Source organism: Ostrea edulis, chromosome 5 (assembly GCF_947568905.1).
Source record: "Ostrea edulis chromosome 5, xbOstEdul1.1, whole genome shotgun sequence".
NCBI lineage: Eukaryota > Metazoa > Mollusca > Bivalvia > Ostreida > Ostreidae > Ostrea > Ostrea edulis.
Genome location: NC_079168.1, coordinates 4,227,276 through 4,247,275, shown reverse-complemented (window position 1 = coordinate 4,247,275; position 20,000 = coordinate 4,227,276). Strand labels below are relative to the sequence as shown.

General features: G+C 36.4%; 1 protein-coding gene across 2 annotated transcripts in view; it reads right to left on the bottom strand.

The window, feature by feature from the left end:
• LOC125649395 (neuronal acetylcholine receptor subunit alpha-2-like) overlaps positions 1-20,000 on the bottom strand; it is a 73,902-nt gene that overhangs the window by 52,221 nt on the left and 1,681 nt on the right. For both annotated transcript variants that reach the window (XM_048876923.2, XM_056167063.1), the window contains exon 2: positions 6,778-6,877. In XM_048876923.2, coding sequence (XP_048732880.2) covers positions 6,778-6,838 — 61 coding nt within the window. In that variant the 5' untranslated portion in view covers positions 6,839-6,877. The remainder of the gene's footprint in view (positions 1-6,777; positions 6,878-20,000) is intronic.

Genomic DNA, 20,000 nt, shown 5'->3' with positions numbered 1-20,000 from the left:
GCTGGATATTACGAAATACACGTGGTATCATTTGATGAATCTTGACGTAAACATTCTAACCGGAAGTATTTCTTCGATCTATTAATTGCTTTCAAAATTTAAGACTCCTCAATGTTGAGCCCGTTTCAGACAATTTGCTTGTAGGTCTTACACCGTCTTTTTAAAATACATTTTCTTGCTCAAAATGAATGACATACATTCGTGTGATAAACTCTGAGGCAATTTGATCTGTAGTCACGGACCGCTGAGCAAAGGGACTGCTCGTGCATCACCACAGCGCACGTGGCAAGCCGCGGATCTATGATAAAATCACTGACTAAAGTTGTAGAGAGATCAGGAAAGACCACTTCCATGTTAATTCCCGCACACCCCTAGATCTGCAAAACAATCTCTCCGTTCTGATTTCAAAATTACCCATTTCTTATTTGTGAGATTAATTTGATGTTAAACGTGTTCCAATTAATGTGTAGGCCACCGAATGTCGAGTAATTAATTTCATTTCCATCAGTGATACAACGAAATGAATGTAGATACTATCTGAATATCAGTATAAAATGTAGATACTATCTGAATATCAGTATAAAATGAAAATGCTTTATATTGAAACTAGATCAAGAGATCAACATTAAAGTACTCTTTGCCATCAAAGAAAACTGATATCAAATATGTGTTTTATGTGGTGATTTATTTCATTAAACAGCTGAGATCGACCTCTTCATAAATATCATATTATTGCTGGACGCTTATTACGTCCTATGTGACATTTGTTGGAGAAATACCTGTTTCTTCTGTGGCAGAAATTTACATTATGTGCAAGCCTAAGATAATACTTTAAAGCTGTGACCGTGTTCCGCATCTGATTATAATACTGGGGGTACCGCTTGATTAGTAGGCAGTGTTCCGTGATAAATGTTTTCATGTTGCATTGATATTTAACAATTGCGCTGAATCATTTGAAAAAGTCTGGAGGACTTACATAAATCATACAATGGACTGGATATTGCATCCCACAATCTAAACCCTCCCACGCAATCACCTAACATTAACCGCGGTCCTACATTCCAAAGGAAAACAAGCGGGATTTCATCTACTACTAAACTGTGATGTAGATTATAGCGTCATAATCCATACAATGGACCGGATGTAATATTTCATATATTTATCTGTCTACAACAAAAATATTTTAAAATGTGTGTTTAAATATATCCAGATATTTATTTTTCACGGTCAAAATAGCGTTGTCGGACATGTTTATATAGCGCTTAAATGGGGTTCAAATGACTGACAAGAAAATCGCTTTATAGCCTGTTTACGTTGGTTTGATTCTAAATCAATTTATGTAGTTGTAACATTTTTACGATAAAATGTAATTTTTGTTAATCACGCTAAATAAGCACATGACATAACCTGTCGATATATCTACCATTATAAATACTATATTGGCTACAAATCTAGAAAATTTGCATTCAGAAAAAATGTGTAATTAGCGTCCTTGTCCTACACCGACCCTGCGATCTTCAAGCACCTGCCCTATCATTTTCCCATCTGACTCAGCATAATATATCTTACGCCACTTTAAGACGTTCTTAAAGCTGAGTAGTGCTTCCAATGGCATTGACCTTGTCCTTACACCGTTCCCAACAGCTGGACCACAGAGAAAATCATATTTCATTATTAGGCATGAAGTACACATGAATTGACTCATTTATGAGATTGTTATATGTCTAGATAACGTGTAGACGTGCGAGCACTTTACGTGACCGATTTCTGCTGGGTATTCCAACATTAAATAGATAATCTCTTGTAATCATATACTTTACAAAACAAGGGATTGGACCATCTTCGACCAACAAATTAAGAGTACAGATAAATTGCAGGTTTTTCGAAATATATATATATACGTTCGATAATGATAAAGATTGTCTGACATGAAGTCGAGTGAGTAGAAGAGCCTCCCCGCAGCCGCTGATACAGGCACGCGACGGAGACGAGTGAGTACAATTTCACAGCCAGTTAGCTGAGAGGAAATCCTACGATCTAAGTATACATCAAAGCTTCGTTTTCCTGACAGTATCATCACATGCACATATACTAATCTGACGAGTTATTAAAAATGTAAGTACATGGCAAAGCATCTGACCTATAATAATCAAATTTTAATATATTGATTACTTTAGCTAAAAATGCCTTAAATGTTCCCGCTGAAAGGAGTAGACCGATTTTTCCAAAGGTGTTACACGGCGTCATGTAGATTTCGGGCGAGTGCCCAGAAAGATTTTATCAGAATATGACACAAGCTTATTTTTCGTTTAAGTTTAACAGGGTGGTCCTGTTTGTGTAGGCAATCAGGGATCCGAGTTAGAAACGATTATGAAGTTTCATCTTACTTGACCTAGGCAATCAACACGTGCATATTAAAAGAACGTACCATCTTTCACACAGAAACGATATCAAGAAATGAGTTGTATACTATTACATTTAATTTCTTCTTCTTCATCATTTAGCTAACAATACGTTGGTAACAGTCCTTCTGTGTGTGTATGACACTTTCACTACACATGAATTATTTCTATTTGATCTGAGTCTTACAACAGAGACAACTTCTGTACATTTCAAAGAAAGGGACTAAAATCACGCGTTTCTGTGACGTTGTCCACAAATAATTCATAACTCTTTATCAACAATTTGTTTTGCATATCATACCAAGTTAACTACAATTTGTGCCGCATTTCTGGTTTAATGATGAATAAGGTCAATCCTAGAATTAAGACCATTATACACCGATATGCATACAAATCATTGAACGACAATAATAGCACTGACTCAACATGGTATGGGAGAATATGGACCTGGACAAACTGCACATTTTTGTATGCATTTAGTGTAATATATATATATATATATATATATATATATATATATATATATATATACAACTATATAATTTTATCAAAGGTGAATTCGAAAGAAAAGACACCGCATTATTTCTCGTATGTGAATGTTTTGCTGAACATCGACGTTAATGGCGAACAAACAACTCAATTTTGCGATAAACGGAATGATTGCAGCTTCTTCATAGTCAACCCCCCATATCCATGTAGTAATATTTCATCATCATCTGCATTCAGTGTGTGTGTGTGTTTATTCGATACGCGAGAGCATGTCATGCGTATGATCAATTTTTAAATCGAGGCAGGATGCTGACATATAAGTTGATATTACTGTGGTTACTGCCATTGTTTAACCAATGTTATGCCTTTCTTTTCATCCGATTTTAATTTTGGATTACTCCGTTTACCTGAATAAGAAAGAAGGCTCGAGTTGGTGTGACCGGTGAACAGGGGATGCTTAATTCTCCCATGCTCTGGTGTGTACAGGGGTCCGTGTTTAACCTGTTTTCGATTTTGTATTTGTTATAGGATTATAAAACTGACCACACTGTTATCTTCACTTTTTTCATCTTACAAATTGCAAATAAAGATTACAATTTAGTTTTTTTTTATGAAAGGTGAAGATAACAAAGAGTGATCAATCTCACAACTCCTATAAGCAATACAAAATAGATGGTTGGGCAAATACGGACCCCTGGACACACTAGAGGTAGGATCAGGTGCCTAGGAGGAGTAAGCATCCCTTGTCGACCGGTCACACCCGCCGTGAGCCCTATATCCTGATCAGGTAAATGGAGTTATCCCTAGTCAAAATCAGTGTGCCAAGAACGAACTAACAATCGGAATGAAACATGTCAGATAGCATTTGACCCAATGATAGGTTGTATTGATGAACTAGATCCTTATAATAAACGACCATATAATTTGCGAAATGCTGACTTCAATCGAGACTGTTGAAACCCCTGTACCATCAACTTGTTTGTCAGTAGCTTGCCTCGATTTAAAAACTGACCATAGGCAGAACAAGCTCTTGCGTATCGAATCAGTTGAGATATATAAACACTATTGCAGGTGATAATGGAATATTGCTACATAAATGTGGGAAGCTGACGATGGAGAAGTTAAAATGATGCCGTTTGTCATACAGTTGAGTTGTCAGTTTGCCGTTAATGTCTATTTTCAATAAAATATCTAATTATGAAGCAGAAATGGACGACTCTGTGGTGTCTTTTATTTCAAGTTCACAGGGATATATCAAATCGACATATGAATGAAAGTTGTTAATGTTAATAGACAAAATGTCGTCGATATATCTAAATGTCGAATTGAAGGCCATAGCAAGAGATTTTTTCTTCTCACGTAGAAGTTTTTGAATAAATCATGCTTCATATGAATATAGAAACAGGTCAGCTAACAAATGAGCACAATTCGTGCCCATGGGAATTCCAACAGACTGTTGGAAGACCTGATCACCTATCACACCATGGTTAAGACTTAATAATTGAACTTCAGAGCCAAATAGATGGATATCTATTATATATGCATACAACCCTTTATATGATATACAACTTTTAAATTTCATCTTCATCACAAGGTACCACCGTGGTGGTCTAGAGACAAAGTGTTCGCCCCGCATGCGGAAGATCGGGGTTCGAATCTCGGCCGCGACAGACCTAAGTCGTTAAAACAGGTAGTGACAGTTCCATCGCCAAACGCTCGGCATCAGGTGTGAATGTCACGGGTCCTCGGAGATAACCTTAAAGACTGATGTCCCTTGTCACAGTCGGTGTGGCTCGCTAAAAACCCTCGCTGTGCAATGGCCGTAAGCGTCGACCATAGGCCTGATGACGTCTCCATATGAGTGAAACATTCTCGAGAGGGACGTTAAACAAGATACAATCAATCATTCACAAGGGAGTACACAGCAGGTGCGCGAGTTTTTCTATCTACTATAAAACTATAACATTCTAGTCTGCACAAGAACGGTATCATAGTCTGAGAAAATGTATTATAGTCAGAGAAAAGGTATTACAGTCAGAGTAAAGGTGAAAGGAAACCAGAGAAAAAAAATAACTGAATAAGAAGACCAACTTGGAGGCAAAATAAATTTCGTGCAATACAACGTGAAAGAACATTATAGTCACGAGCAAAAACCGAAGTAAAACGATTTAGTCTGGAGCAAAATGATCCAAGGGAACAACGTTATATTTAGGGGCACATCAAAACCTGAAAAGAATTACGGATATATAAAGAATTCTGAAGAACGGGATTTGGTTTGGGCAAGAACGGCGTTTAACAGTCTGGGGGATTAATATTATAAAATGATAGTATAGTCCGGGAATAAAATCAAATCCTAAAGAACGACATCATAGCCTGAAGCAAAATCAAATCCTAAAGAACGACATCATGACCTGAAGCAAAATGAAATCCTAAAGAACGACATCGTGACCTGAAGCAAAATCAAATCCTAAAGAACGACATCGTGACCTGAAGCAAAATCAAATCCTAAAGAACGAAATCGTGACCTGAAGCAAAATCAAATCCTAAAGAACGACATCATGACCTGAAGCAAAATCAAATCCTAAAGAACGACATCGTGACCTGAAGCAAAATCAAATACAAAAAAAAACATTTTGGCCTGGAGCAAAATCATGTTTTTAAATGGCATAGTCGGAGAGAAACAACGTTATGGTCTGGGCCAAAATCAAATTCAAAAGAACGCCATTATAGGCAGAAGAAAACCACACAGAGCGGCATCATGTATATGTACAATATATCCCTACAGGAGTCTACCGGTGCCCCTTTTCTCTGATGATTCTTCAGGTTTCTGATTGATGTTTCTGATGGTTCTTTCTGTCAACGGTTACAGTGACAAAAGGTGGTACATGAGACAAAGTTACATCCGTTAACCGAAAGTGCGATTTCCTGCGGGATTATACATCAATGTCTATCCATGTCCCGCATCAGACGTGTTGTCAGGACATGCAAGAAAACGTCACTGACACGCGAGTCAATATTTATCCACCATGAATGATAAAGATATAATACTAATGTCCTCCGCGTCAGAAAATAATAGTTAGAGAAGACTGTTAAGTTTTTGAGATATGAAACAAATTATGTAACACTTTCGTGTCCACGGCTTGATATGAGGAAGGCGGTTTAGAAAATCATCGGATTGCAAACATCATGTATATGATAAAATACTAACATGCCAAGCGCAGTAATAAAGACCAGCTTATTAGTGGATGCTTAACACTATTCTTAATATTTATGTGTTCTCCATTTCTTTCTAATCCTGCGCCAAATCTACCGTGAATCGGTTAAAAACTTCAAAAGTCAGGTGATTTTGTTTACAAAATCGTTTGGAAAAAAACCCACTGCAGAGGTCTGATTTACATCCAAGAGCACTCCAAGACGATTTACAAGCGATAAGATTTAAATTCTTTGTTTTGAATTCTTGTGTCTTTATATTAAAAAAAAATTCCACCATGAATAATACGATAGTTTGTTTTTGTATGTAGATATGTAAGATGGAGAAATATACATTAATTAAAGTATAATTACCGGATATTCACCACAGATATATATTTTATGTAAAACACAAGAGTACGGAGTTAAAAAAATCCAAAGAATTTTTTTTTTTATTGAAATAAAATAACTCGAACATAGGATGTTTCGTTGTTACGGAAGGCGTGGTTCGTGTCGTCAGGATGACAAACAACACTTTCTGTGAAGTACACTTGAGCAGATTTTTTTTTCTTTTTTAAAACTCTTTGAATACAGTAAATATCTTTAAACATCACGCAACTTTATTCCCTTTACAATAATATATGATATGTTGAGGTGAAAGATTTTAATTTAATTTAAGAAGGAAACGTAAACTTACCTTTTTGTACATCCGTTAAGAAATACATCACAATCACTAATAACCTTGAAACAGACGACATAGTGACACATGTAATACTGAGCCCGATCCAAATTATACCCTGTAAAAGAAAAATCAATAACGCTTAGTGAGCAACAGTCAGCATGCCGAATGTCTTACTCCCGCACCTGTCCGTATCAAACATATACACTCTTTTCACACCGTCTCTAATGCACGGAGCTGTTCATAGTCCATTATATAATGTGAACGTGTTCTGGATACAGCTATACTATTCAATGGAGGTATCGATAATAAAATCATGAGCTTATGACTTAATCAGAGTAAAAGAGCTCAATCTATCTATCCAAACGTTTCTTAGAATAAAATATACTTACAGATCGCAGCTTATATTTGCACTCGGTTGTATTTTGCATAAATGTTTAAGTAGGAGTTTATTGTTAATGTGATTTACGCACCAACGTAACCGCAAATACTAATGAATCTTCCAATATTCTTCCACAATACTAATGTCAAGTATGGATCTTCGAACTACGTGTTTTTATGAAATTGTTTTTAAAGTGAAACCCAAGAGGATCTGATGCTCTTCTTATTTTTATAAGGCATACTATGAGGTCCCTAAACACAAACTACAGAATTCATAATTTTAAACCAAAGTCAGCTGATACAAAAATGTAAAGTTCACATAACTTCCCTAACCCCTATCTATTAGTTCAAATTTGGTTTCTGCACATATTGTACGTTCCAAGATGGAAAAATGCACCTACTTCTTGATGGCCAGACTTTACCTATTACAATGTACCATGGTAAACTACGTACAATATTTTATATGGATGTTTTTTTTAAAGATGAAAAATATATAGTTTAAATCTGTAATAAATGCTTCAGTAAAGAGCCAGTTAAATATCTTGTTTTCTGTCTGATAAGATTTTGTCATCGATGTTATATTGGAAATAATTCTATGATAATCTGGTCGATAATAGCTTTAGTTTGTTAAAAGTAGACAAAAGGTATGAACAGTGGAATTATTATATCTATGGGATTCAATTTTCGCGGATTTTCTGATTACCCTTATCCCATGACATTACAAACCACAACAAAATACAAAATTTATATAACGGTCATTGCACAGAAAGCAATTCCACAAGACTGCATCCCATCGCGAATATAACTGATTCCACAGTATACCATACTACCCATCATGTTTGAATAACGATTTTAAAGAAATTGTCGACCGGTCGTGGTAGCTAAGTAACAGAGCATTCGCTTCGTAACCGGAAGTCGTGAGTTCGAGCCCAGCTCATGTCATGACCGTGTCAAATATATAGGTAGTGATTGCTCTTTCGCCAAACGCTCGGCAATAAAATAAAGAATATCTCGGGTATGACCTTAAAAACAGAGGCCCCGTGTCGCGTCAGGCCTTACCACGTTAACGAACCCTCACCGCTACAGCCTTTACTGCTAAGCTAAGGTCTAAACCAACAGCTGCTAACGGTTCAATATGAGTGATAGAAGCGACGTAAAGCAAACAAATAAAATGAATTGTCAGACTTTTCCATCCCACTTTAATGATGTACATCCTTACACAATGTAGCTACATGTAGTCCCTACTTACATGTGAAGCAGCATCGTTTACCTATTGATTTTGTTGTAGATCATACTGGAATGCGTCTGTTAATTTTATGCATGAGCTACATTAAAGATTGTGTCTATATTACGCGCATGCAATAACTTGCCTGTACGATAATGGAAGTTTGAGGCGAAAAATCATCCATGGGACTTTATGACAATAACCAGTTTGCTTAGTAAGACGGTAAACAGCGTTGAAAAGATTTTATATACGATCTTCGGGGCAGATGTAGTTTAGGGGTACGCAAAATAAACACACCAGCTTGGAACGTCATAGGAAATAAAAATAAACGCAAACAGAAGCGTTGTGGATTTCATCTTAAAATCACATACATACGTACATGTATGCCACTATTTTTATGTTAAGAGTTTAATAGATATATCAATACCACAGAATTCTTCAAATAATATGGGAAAAACACTATTAGTTTGGACGAGAACGGCGTTATACAGTAGTGTGGGGAAAATTGATCTTAAAAGATAATATTATATAGTCCGTGGGCAAAATCGTACAAAAACTACGACTGTAGAGATATAATAAAAATAGTTTCAAACTACAGTCTTTTTACTGACTTTCCGAAACGAGCAGAGTGCTGACCATTGACTGTTGTATTAGCATACCGTTAGCTATTTCCCAACCAATTCTTGGATCTGCGCATATCGAACTCACCATTTAGTGTTTCCCACGTGATCTACATGTAGTACGATGAATCAGTCGGATACGTCCTTGTTCCTACATACATGTATCTATAGTTGATGAACTCGGTGTCAAAACTTACGGACGCTATAGTTTTTTTCCCGACCACGTTCATGCCTAAAGAAAGTGCATGTAATGCATACATTATTTAATAAATATTTTTTTTAAATACATGAAGGTATGAACTGGGAATTTACCTCGAAATATTCAATAAAAGGGGGGGGGGTAATTTAAAAAAAAATCATTGAATTATTTATCATTTAACTATGGTGTCCGGATAGGGCCAATTGTAAAAGCATGACTGCGCGTTAGTCACAACGCGCCGTCACGCCAACAAGCAACGCGCCGTCACGCTAACACTTTACATAACGCGCCAACAAGCAACGTGCCGTCACGCTAACACTTTACATAACGCGCCAACAAGCAACGCGCCGTCGCTTGTTGGCGTGACGGCGCGAAGGCTTGTTGCTTGTCGGTGCGAAGGCGCGTTGTGTAGATTTTGCGAGAGCGCGAAGGCGCGTTCCTTGTTGACGTGACAGCGTGTTGTGACTAACGCGCAGTCACGCTTTTGCAAATCGTATCCGGACACCATGTGTATTTTATCAACTTTTAAAGTGATGACCTAAAACCGAAGCTGAGTGGATGAAAAATTTGTTTGATTTCTTAGTTTTAAAAAATCGTCCGGAGTTCATCTGCACTAAGCACACGGGACTACTTTTCTCTGGAATGTGTCTTCCCCGTTCTAATTTTAACGCTATTTATAGAACGGGAATTTCTACAAAATCATTCCAATCGTTTGATTTTTTTCATTAATACCAAAAATAAATACAACCAAACATTTGAATAAAATACAGAAATCAATTTAAAGAAACAGCGCACATAGCGATGACACAAATATACATGTACGAGTGTACATGTAATCAAGTTCCCGGTATGTATCGTCTGCTTTACGAGTTCGATAACATGACGGAGCAAGCGGCTACTTTTGATCTTCGAGATATTAATGAAATTGAACTGCGTGATATGGGGCACATCGAGAGCGATTTGGATAAAGAGGTGTTAAGCTTTTTAATTGATGTTGAAATGGAGCCGAGTCGCATTCCACCGTCTCCTCCAACACAATGCAGAAACATCCAGTCACCGCTTGTTCACTTCCTTTATATCTAATTTAGCTTTTAACCATTGTACCTTTAATTTAGCGTCTAATCCATTTAATTCTGCACAGTAATTTTAAACTCTACCTGACCTGAACGCAGAGCCATTTTTGTTGTTGTTTTCACTGCTACGCATAAATTGTACATGTATTCCTACGCCCCATTTCAAGAACGTTAATCAAAGCTTTTCGATTTGTTTTACTATTTAAAAACACAATAAAATGATAAGACATTAAACTTATAATACTTCTTTTCTTGATGCAGGTATCAAAGGAAAAATTGAACAGAAAACTTCATCAATGCGCGTAAATTCATTTAGCACTTCATGAAAAGTATTCCGACGTAATGCGTTGAATGTATTTTCCAAACTGAAATTCACTTGTTTATATAATTTACATTCTACTTTCATTTCTCTCCGAATTCCCAGTCGTTGGAATAGACAGTACTAGATTAATCAAGGTCCATGCTCGCATCGTTAACGATTGTATCGCACTTGTGAAGAAATGGCTCTTACATTTGGTAAAGAAATCAAAGTTAAAACATTGGAAATGTCAATACAACGAAGGGCATTTTATAGAACTTAAAGGATCATGAATGGGAGAACCAAATAAAAGAAAATATTAGTGCACCGAACTTAAAAGATCATGTGTTTAGAGACCAGATGGAGAACACGTTTACCGGACGTACAGATTATAAATGGAAGAACCAGAAGGAGGACACGTTTACCGGATTTTGATAATGAGGACAGAACTTAAAAATTATAAAATGGAGAACCAGTATATTTCATCTCATGACTGAAATATTTCAATTATTATTTCACAATGTCCAAGATTAAAATGCATTTAAATATGGGGATGGAAGAAACCGGAAATTATATTTTAAGTGGAGCAATAAATTTATATACACATAGCTGCTACAGAAATAGTAATACCTTGATTAATATATGGACTGTTGGAATTCTACTTTTCAATCCATGAATATGAATCATATAAACTTCAAACGTATTGTGCCATATCATGTGCAAGAAGTGGTGTAAATCAAATGTGGATTCTTTAAACATTCCAAAGAACGTTTAGTTAATCTGGAATCACAAAACTTTTCCCAAATGAACAATATGAAAACGTATGACTTTTCAACACTAAACACGACCATTCCTCACAATGAATTAACGACTAGGCGTCATGACGTCATAGACAGCTGCTTCTTCAGTAGAAATGGAACACAGAAATATTCCTTTCTTGTGATCAGTCATCCACAAATTACTTTGTTAAACTCCACTCTGATTCTAAGCACATGCACTCTGAAGTCAGAATGGATTAAAAGTAAGAGGGATATTAAAATTTTGTATTAGACACATCAAAACAAAAGTACGTACCATCTATCCTTCCGTGCTTAGTACACCATACGTGATAAATAAATTATATAGGTTACATGAGGAATATGTATTGTTCCAGCTACAAGCTTGTAACAATATTGTCTTTGAGAGTCATTATTACAGCTGTTTTGCAAACGAACTTAGCTAAATTCCACATTTGGTAATCCTGCTTTAAAACGTTCCCTTAAAAATGAAATCTCTTCAAAATCACGCTTCAGTTTGTTTTAAACTCTAGCAGACTATATCAACGTAGTAATCAGGTCTTCCAACAGTATGTTGGAATTACCGTGCTGGCGACAAGTGCTCTTTAATTAGCGGACCAGTTTTTATATTTTACGAGGCAGGGTTTATTCAAAGCTTCTACATGAGAAGAAAATAATCTCTTGCTGTGGGCTTCAACTCGACATTTAGATATACCGGTATTGACGACGACTTTATCTATTGATAATACTCAGTTTCACTCATATGTGGACTCGATACATCCCAGTGAACTCGAAATAAAAGACACTACAGAATCTTCCACATCTGCTTCATGCATATACACATATGTTTTATTGAACATAAACGGCAAACTAACAACTCACCTTTATGACAAAAGAGAAGACGTAAGCTTCCCCATTGTCAACTTCCCATATTTATGTTCAGCTTTTCAATCGAAGCAGGATACTGACAAATAGGTTGATGTTACAGGGTTTGTTTTTTTAAAAGTCGGCATTTCGCAAATTCTACGGTCGTTATGACAACCTAATTTACAAATATAACTTCTCATTAGGTCGAATGCTCTCACATATTTTATACCAATTCTTAGACCGTTCTTTACATAGCGATTTTGACTACGGATAACTCCATTCACCTAATCAAAATATAGCGCTCATAGCGGGTGTGCCCAGTCGACATGGGATGCTTACTCCTCCTAGGGATACCTGTTTACCCTACTCTTATTTCTGTATTCTTTATAGGAGTTCTGAGATTGATCACTGTTCGTTATCTTCACGTTTTGAAATTAAACTCACGAAATAGTTTATGTCTATGACTTATCGAAGAAGGCGGTCTACCTTATTGTTTATTATATGATGATTTTCATCACACGATTCGGAAATCCTTTTTGCGGACTTTCTTTTCATTTGAAAGGTGACGATAACGAACAGTGATCAATCTCATAACTCTTATAAGCAATGCAAAATAGATAGTTGGGCAAACACAGACTCATGGACACACCAGAGGTGGGATCAGGTGCCTAGGAGGAGTAAGCATCCCCTGTCGAACGGTCACACCCGCCGTAAGCCTTATATTTTGATCAGGTAAACGGAATTATCCGTAGTCAAAATCAGTGTGCCAAGAACGGCTTAACAATCGGTATGAACCACGTCAGACGGCATATGACCCAATGATACGTTGTATTGACGAAGAATATTACTCGTAAATCCCTTTTGTGGACTTACTTTTCATAAAATATCCACATTCAAATTTCATATATGTTTCTGTATTTACACAATTAATTCTACGAAATAAATCTGGTATATTTAACCAAAAACTTTATTTCTTTTATTTAAAACTTCATCCTCTTGAATACACCTATGCAAGATGAAGATAACGAACAGTGATCAATCTCATAACTCCTATAAGCAATACAAAATAGATAGTTGGGCAAACACGGACCCCTGGACACACCAGAGGTGGGATCATGTGCCTAGGAGGAGTAAGCACCCGCTTTATTTAAAAAATCGGTAAAACGCAAAATGTTAAAACGTGAAGTTGATTGCAAAGTTTTGTAATTATATCATTGCCTTGTAACAACCATCCCATTCCACCCTGACCGAGCGCCATTTTGCTTCTGACGACGCAGAGAGTCTGCACGAACGAACGATTTATCCTGAAATGATTTGGCCTGGAATAGGAGCACCGTAAAATTAGAAAATTTCAGCAGGATGAAGCTGCATCGGAAAAAAAAACCATACTAATGCGCCAGTTATACAGACATGTGTTTTCGAGATAATAGTGACACATCTTCTATAGCCTACTGAAGTTAATAATATCATGCTATTATTATGTGGCTCATTATAATTAGCTGTGTATCATTTTGGTTATCAACCGTTCACGTGGTCTTCCGAACATCCGCTGGACAGCGCGGTCCTAATTTATTCGCATATATACTTACATGTAAACATCAGTGGATAAGATTGACATTCATTCGTTTCCTTCAGATTAGATAAATAAATACCTGGTAACTTCTTTTCTTTTACTGAGCTCTTATATCCCCCTTACTTCCTTGTTTTTCCTGAAGAAGTTTCCCACTGCTCTGTCATTTGTCGTGAAGGTTGGTTGTATATTGTTTAACTCTAGAGGGACTCTAGATAATTTTTCACTCATATGGAGACATCACCATTGCGGGTGAAGAGCTACAAAATTTAGGTCTATGCTCGGCGCTTACGGCCTTTGAGCAGTGGAGGTCTTTATCGTATCACACCTGCTGTGACACAGGACCTCGGTTTTTGCGGTCTCATCCGAAGGACCGCCGGGAAGGGAGCGTGTCACTCAGACTTGTACACATTGGACGTCATAAAACTTTTAAAATGCACCAGATCTCCTCAGGAGGGAATATCAGACGAAACTTTTTTTCAAATACAGGAAATTGAAACATCGCTCTCTAGATATTTAGTGACATTTTGTAACTGAAAAATATCTATATTTTGGAAATAAAATTCAGTTACTATAGTAAGTACACAATTTGTACTTATGTAGTTATTTATTTCTAGAATTACTACACAAGCATGGATTTAAAAGCCTAGATATACACAGCATAAGGGATTTGACAAAGAAAATTACACCCATTTCTAATAGAACTAGTTCCTATTACTTGAATAAGTTTTTTTTTTTAATGAATAAAAATCAAACTTAATTTATAGAGTCATCGATCAAAAAATTAACTTGAAATTTTGTAATTTGTCATAGATCTAGATATAAAAATACTTAGAAATACATTATGCAAGGTAATTGTCTTACTGCCAATATCATATTTTGACCAGGCAACCATTGTAACGTATTTAAGATGGCTCATTACACTAAAATGTAATTCAATGGCTCGATAAAACACCTCGTATGAAGTATGATTTCACCATCGAAAGAGTGATACAAATTCTCAATTATTCTATTTGAATTTTTTGTGATTTTGTCCGGAGTGATCAAAAGGGTGATTTGTTTAGAAATAAGAGATTCTTAAGTCCAACCTTTACTTTGATTTGATGCATGCTTCTTGCGAGGTGCTAAAAGAACCATTAAATAAAATTTCAGTGTAATGAGTCACGAGGTACACATGAGTACCAAAATAAGCAATGGCAAAAATCGTCAGATTCGTCTATTCTTGAGTTAGGTGTCGGTTTTACCATGTCTATCTTATACAATTATAAACTTCAGTTGATACCAGAAGTAAGTCATATGCTCTCTCCATCATTTAAGCTGTTAAATTATGTTTATACCGAACAAAGCTCGGACGGGCTGATTTATTGATTGTTTGTTATACGTCCCGTCGAGAATTTTTCACTCATTTTGAGACGTCACCAACTGTAGGTGAAGTGCCAAAAAATTAGACCTATGCTTAGCGCTCAGAATAGTAGCAGTGATGGTTCTTTATCGTTCCAACGCCTGTCGCGGCACGGAACCTTCGTTTTATGGTCATTTCCGAAAGACCCGTGATTCTCACTTCTAAATGCCGAGCGTTTGGTGAAGGAGCAATCACTACCTCTGTTAACATTTTATGTTTGACGCGGACATTACATGAGCGGGGCTCGAACACACGACCTTCCGGTTACGAAATGAATGTTCCACCACTGAGCTACCGCGACCGGTCTCGCACGGACCGAAGGCTGATTCGCGAAGGAAAGGTAATACGTATATGAAAGAAGAAAAAAAAAATAGAAAAAAATCTCTACATATGTTTACTGAAAATTGTGTGAGCCGTACGGGAACCGCCATTGCGTTCAACTATCGGCATCCTCTGTTCCCTCCGTTTAAATTCGTACGAATCCACACAACGAAATCCCAGTACTCTATGCAATTTGTAATTTATACACCCCATTTGTTCGCAATGAATTGTGTGTAAATATATATATATATATATAGGAGTGAGAGAATCTCTAATTTACCGTACTTTACTGAATATGATTATCACTTGGACACACCATTTCATGCTTTGCTCGGTCACACCTTTATACATATAACATATGACGTTTGTTTATCGGCTTAATTAACATACTCCGTCCTGGATGGATCTGTAACATTCAAAAACCATACTGCCAATAAATCAAAAGGCCGCTGACCTTTTAACAAGGAAACAGAGTTCTCATACTAGTCCAGGGGCTCAAGTATTCCATTTCCATCAACAAATATTTATGTTTCATTTAGCTGGGAATACGTTATTTATGAAAAAAATGGATCAAGACTTTATGCTACAGATAAGGGATGTCTAGTGATTAAGTGAAGAGGTCATATTGTTTATCTGTGTATTTTAAGTGTCAGCGACCACGAAAAGTCCGTATAGTACATAAAACAGGGATGGTTACGAACAGTGACCAATCTCATTATTTTTATTCAAAAAATACAAAATTAAGAGTAGGGCAAACACAGACCACTGGACATATTAGAGGTGGAATCAGGTGTCTAGAGGGAGTAAGCATCCCCTAGTATGATAATTTAAAAAGCCATTTTAAACGATGAATTAAAATACTCAGAAACTCAAATTCTTGATTTCGTTGGACCTTTTCGAACATGATCAAGCATGTCGAAACTTAGAATGTCTATTCATTTGGAATAACAGAATCATGAATGATGTGTTGTGTAAATTTATTTTTGTTAAGTTTAAACACACGTTTTCACTCCATAAATTCTTAAAAATTAAAATACACACATAAACTTCCACACAATACACCGCTGTAGTTTGAAATACATCAAAAGATGCTTATGGGTCATAAATGCTCACCTGAGTCATCTTGGTTGAAGAGGATTTTAAAACAGTATACCCTTTTCTATACAAGGTGAAGACAGCGAACAGTGATCAATCTCATAACTCCTATAAAGAATACAAAATTAAGAGTACGGAATGCACGGACCACTGGACACACCAGAGGTGGGACCAGGTACCTGGGAGGAGTAACCATCCCTGTCGACCGGTCACACTCACCGCGAGTCCTATATCTCGATCGGGTAAACGGGGTAATCTGTGGTCAAAATCTGTGTGTCAAGAAAGGCCCAACGATTGCTATGAAACACGTCAGACAGCAGTACACCTAATGACAGGATGTAGTGGTAGACTAGACTGTTATAACGACCGTAGAATTTGGGAAATGCTGACTTTAAATGAAACTGTTGATCAACTTGTTTGTCAGTAGGTTGCCTCAATTTAAAAACTGATCCTACGCAGAACAAGCTCTTGCGTATTGAATCATTTGAGACACATAAACACCATATGCAGGTGATAATGGAATATTGCTACATAAATATGGGAAGTTCACGATAGAGAAGCTCAAGTTTGTCATAAAGTTGAGTGGTTAGTTTGCCGTTTTCATTTGTGTTCAATAAAATATCATTTAACAAATTTTGACCCCATATCATGACCCCAATCCAGCCCCATGTGGTTGTGACTTAACTTTAATTAACGCAACATGCAAATGTCTTAATATCAATATGACTAAGATGGCCTTGCTGCTCCGGAGAAAACATTTTGTAGAGATTTTCCCCAATATTCATGCATTATGTAAACTATTATCCATACCCTAACCCAAATATCTAAGGGAAAAACACCAAAATTTGACATTTTTGCATCTTATTATTTATCTTCGTAATTTTGCCCAAAGAATGTATACAGAAAAAAACCCAGTTCTGGTAATCCGCAGCTTGTTTTGTTGTACATTACTTAGGAAAGAATAAAAGGAATGTCATTGTGTGAATTTGTAATTTATTAAACTAAAAAATGATTAGCAACGAAAATTATATATTACATAATCTTACATAACAATTAATTGGCTGGGCTTACATCCTATGATTAATCAATATCTACAAATTGACTAGTTACCGTTTAAAACAGGCTGACTAGTCACATGAAATGCAGATTATTATCGTGATTTAGTGTAACCCTGTTAGACGTCAAATTATTTATTTAAATTTCCTGTACATTCTCATATAAAACTTTAATTTCTTATTTAAGTCAACCCTTGTTAAATATGAATCTGCATTACATTTGGGGGTGTTTGCATACTAATATATCTATTCAGTGGTTCTTGGTCAGATTGATTGATTGATTGGATACTGTTTAACGTCTCTTTCGAGAATTTGTCACTCATATGGAGACGTCTCCATTGCTGGTGAAGGACTGCAAAAGTTAGGCCCATGCTCGGCGCTTACAGTCTTTGAGCAGGGAGGGATATATATCGTGCCAAACCTGCTGTGACACGAGACCTTTGTTTTTGCGGTCTCATCCGAAGGACCGCCCCATTTAATGGCCTCTTACGACAAGCAAGAGATACTTTTTCTAACCCAGATCTCCACGTGGAAATTTTCAAAGATTATACAGATGTATAACTTTGATCCCCTATTGAGACTCCATCTTACTCACTCACTCTCAGGCCATCAAGAAAATTGAATACGCATTACCTGAGGAGCTTGCATATTTATGAGGGTACTTTCATAATAATGAGGATGCTTGCATATTTATGAGGGTACTTGCATAATAATGAGGATGATTGCATATTAATGATGCTACATGTATTTGCATATTTATGATGGCAAATCATGGCGTTACCGGTCTTGAGAGATGATTACTTTTAAAAAGTCCTCATACATTGTCATGTAAAAATATGACCCACTATTGCGATTTCACCTTATCACCCCCAAGAGAAGGGTCATGATTTCCCCACTCATTAAGAAAATGCTTTATGACATGTTTGGTAGAAATTGGCCCTGTGCTCCTTAGGAAGAATTCGAAAATATACATGTATAATTTTTACGGACAAGGAGACGGACGTCGGACAACAAATGAGCGGAAAAGCTCCCGTGATATTATACCTTAGGTGAGGTAACAAGCTCAGATGAGCTAACAAGAACTGTCAGTTTTAACAGCACGTACAGTTTCAAATTTTCTTTTTGAATGAAAGCCATCTTATTGCTAGTCTTGACCTACACAGAAATAAAACAATATCAGGAACAGATGCATCTCAAAAACAACGAAACAGACCCAGTAGTGAGAATAAAGGAACACTCTCCAGGCAGCGGCGTGGTAGTGTTTAACGAAATCTAGGAAAGCAGCAACTGGATATGTGAATCAAGTTCAGATTGTCTCCTAACTTAACTTATATGATACAAAATAATGGTTATGAAATTATTTTTATATCTTCATATTACGGAAGGAAATTCAACTTTCTGACTTTTATGCACTCACGCATTACTGGGTATTTTGATGTTCGGAATATATAGATAATGAATGTTGCTAACCGATTTACTTGAAAGCAAGGAATATCTTTGTTATTATTGCGTTTTATGGCTCCACTTTCATTTTATGTGATACCTTGATTATAATATTAATTAGTATCTGAAAACAAACACAGGAATTAGTGATTCCCCTACATATTGTTCAGTTCACACAAAACGCCCCATTTTCTAGGAAGCCAATCAATATGTAAAGACGATACAAAACATAAACTGGTATGCCGATCTGTTGCAGATTCATTTATTGTCATAAACCTATAATTATAGCATGGATGGGAGCAGACGGGAAAATTGCTGCCACGTTTTTACATATGTAAAGCTTCAAACACTCATATTTGTATCATTGCAAATTACTCTATCTAATAAGAAGCTTATTTGTTTAGTGATAGTTTGACGAATGCTTGCAAAAAGGCTGTTATCATGTCGATTTCTGATTTTAGGTTTATGAATTAAATAGAAAAATATACCACCACCACCACCACCACCACCCCCCCCCCCACCACCCCCCCAAAAAAACAACTCATAAACTAAGCATTACATAAGATGTGATCAAGAAGGAAAACTGATAGCTGTTCATGTTAGATATGTAAATACCCTTAAGATATGAACAGAATGGGTTCTTTTTCACTGTCTCGCCGACTGAAGACATTGAGATTCTGTAGAACCTTGTTTGTACGGATTCAATTACTCTTTTCTTTTCCTCAATTAGGTGCCTTCACTAGAGACAATAACTATTCGTATTGCTAATAGGAACAGAGAATGTAAAATTTCAATTCGTATCACGGTATCGACCGATGAAATAAAAATTCCTAATTTGCTATTATCATCATTACTTCAGATAATTTGAAGTGAATTTTTTTTTTACCATTACTAAATCATACTATCATTTTCTTAA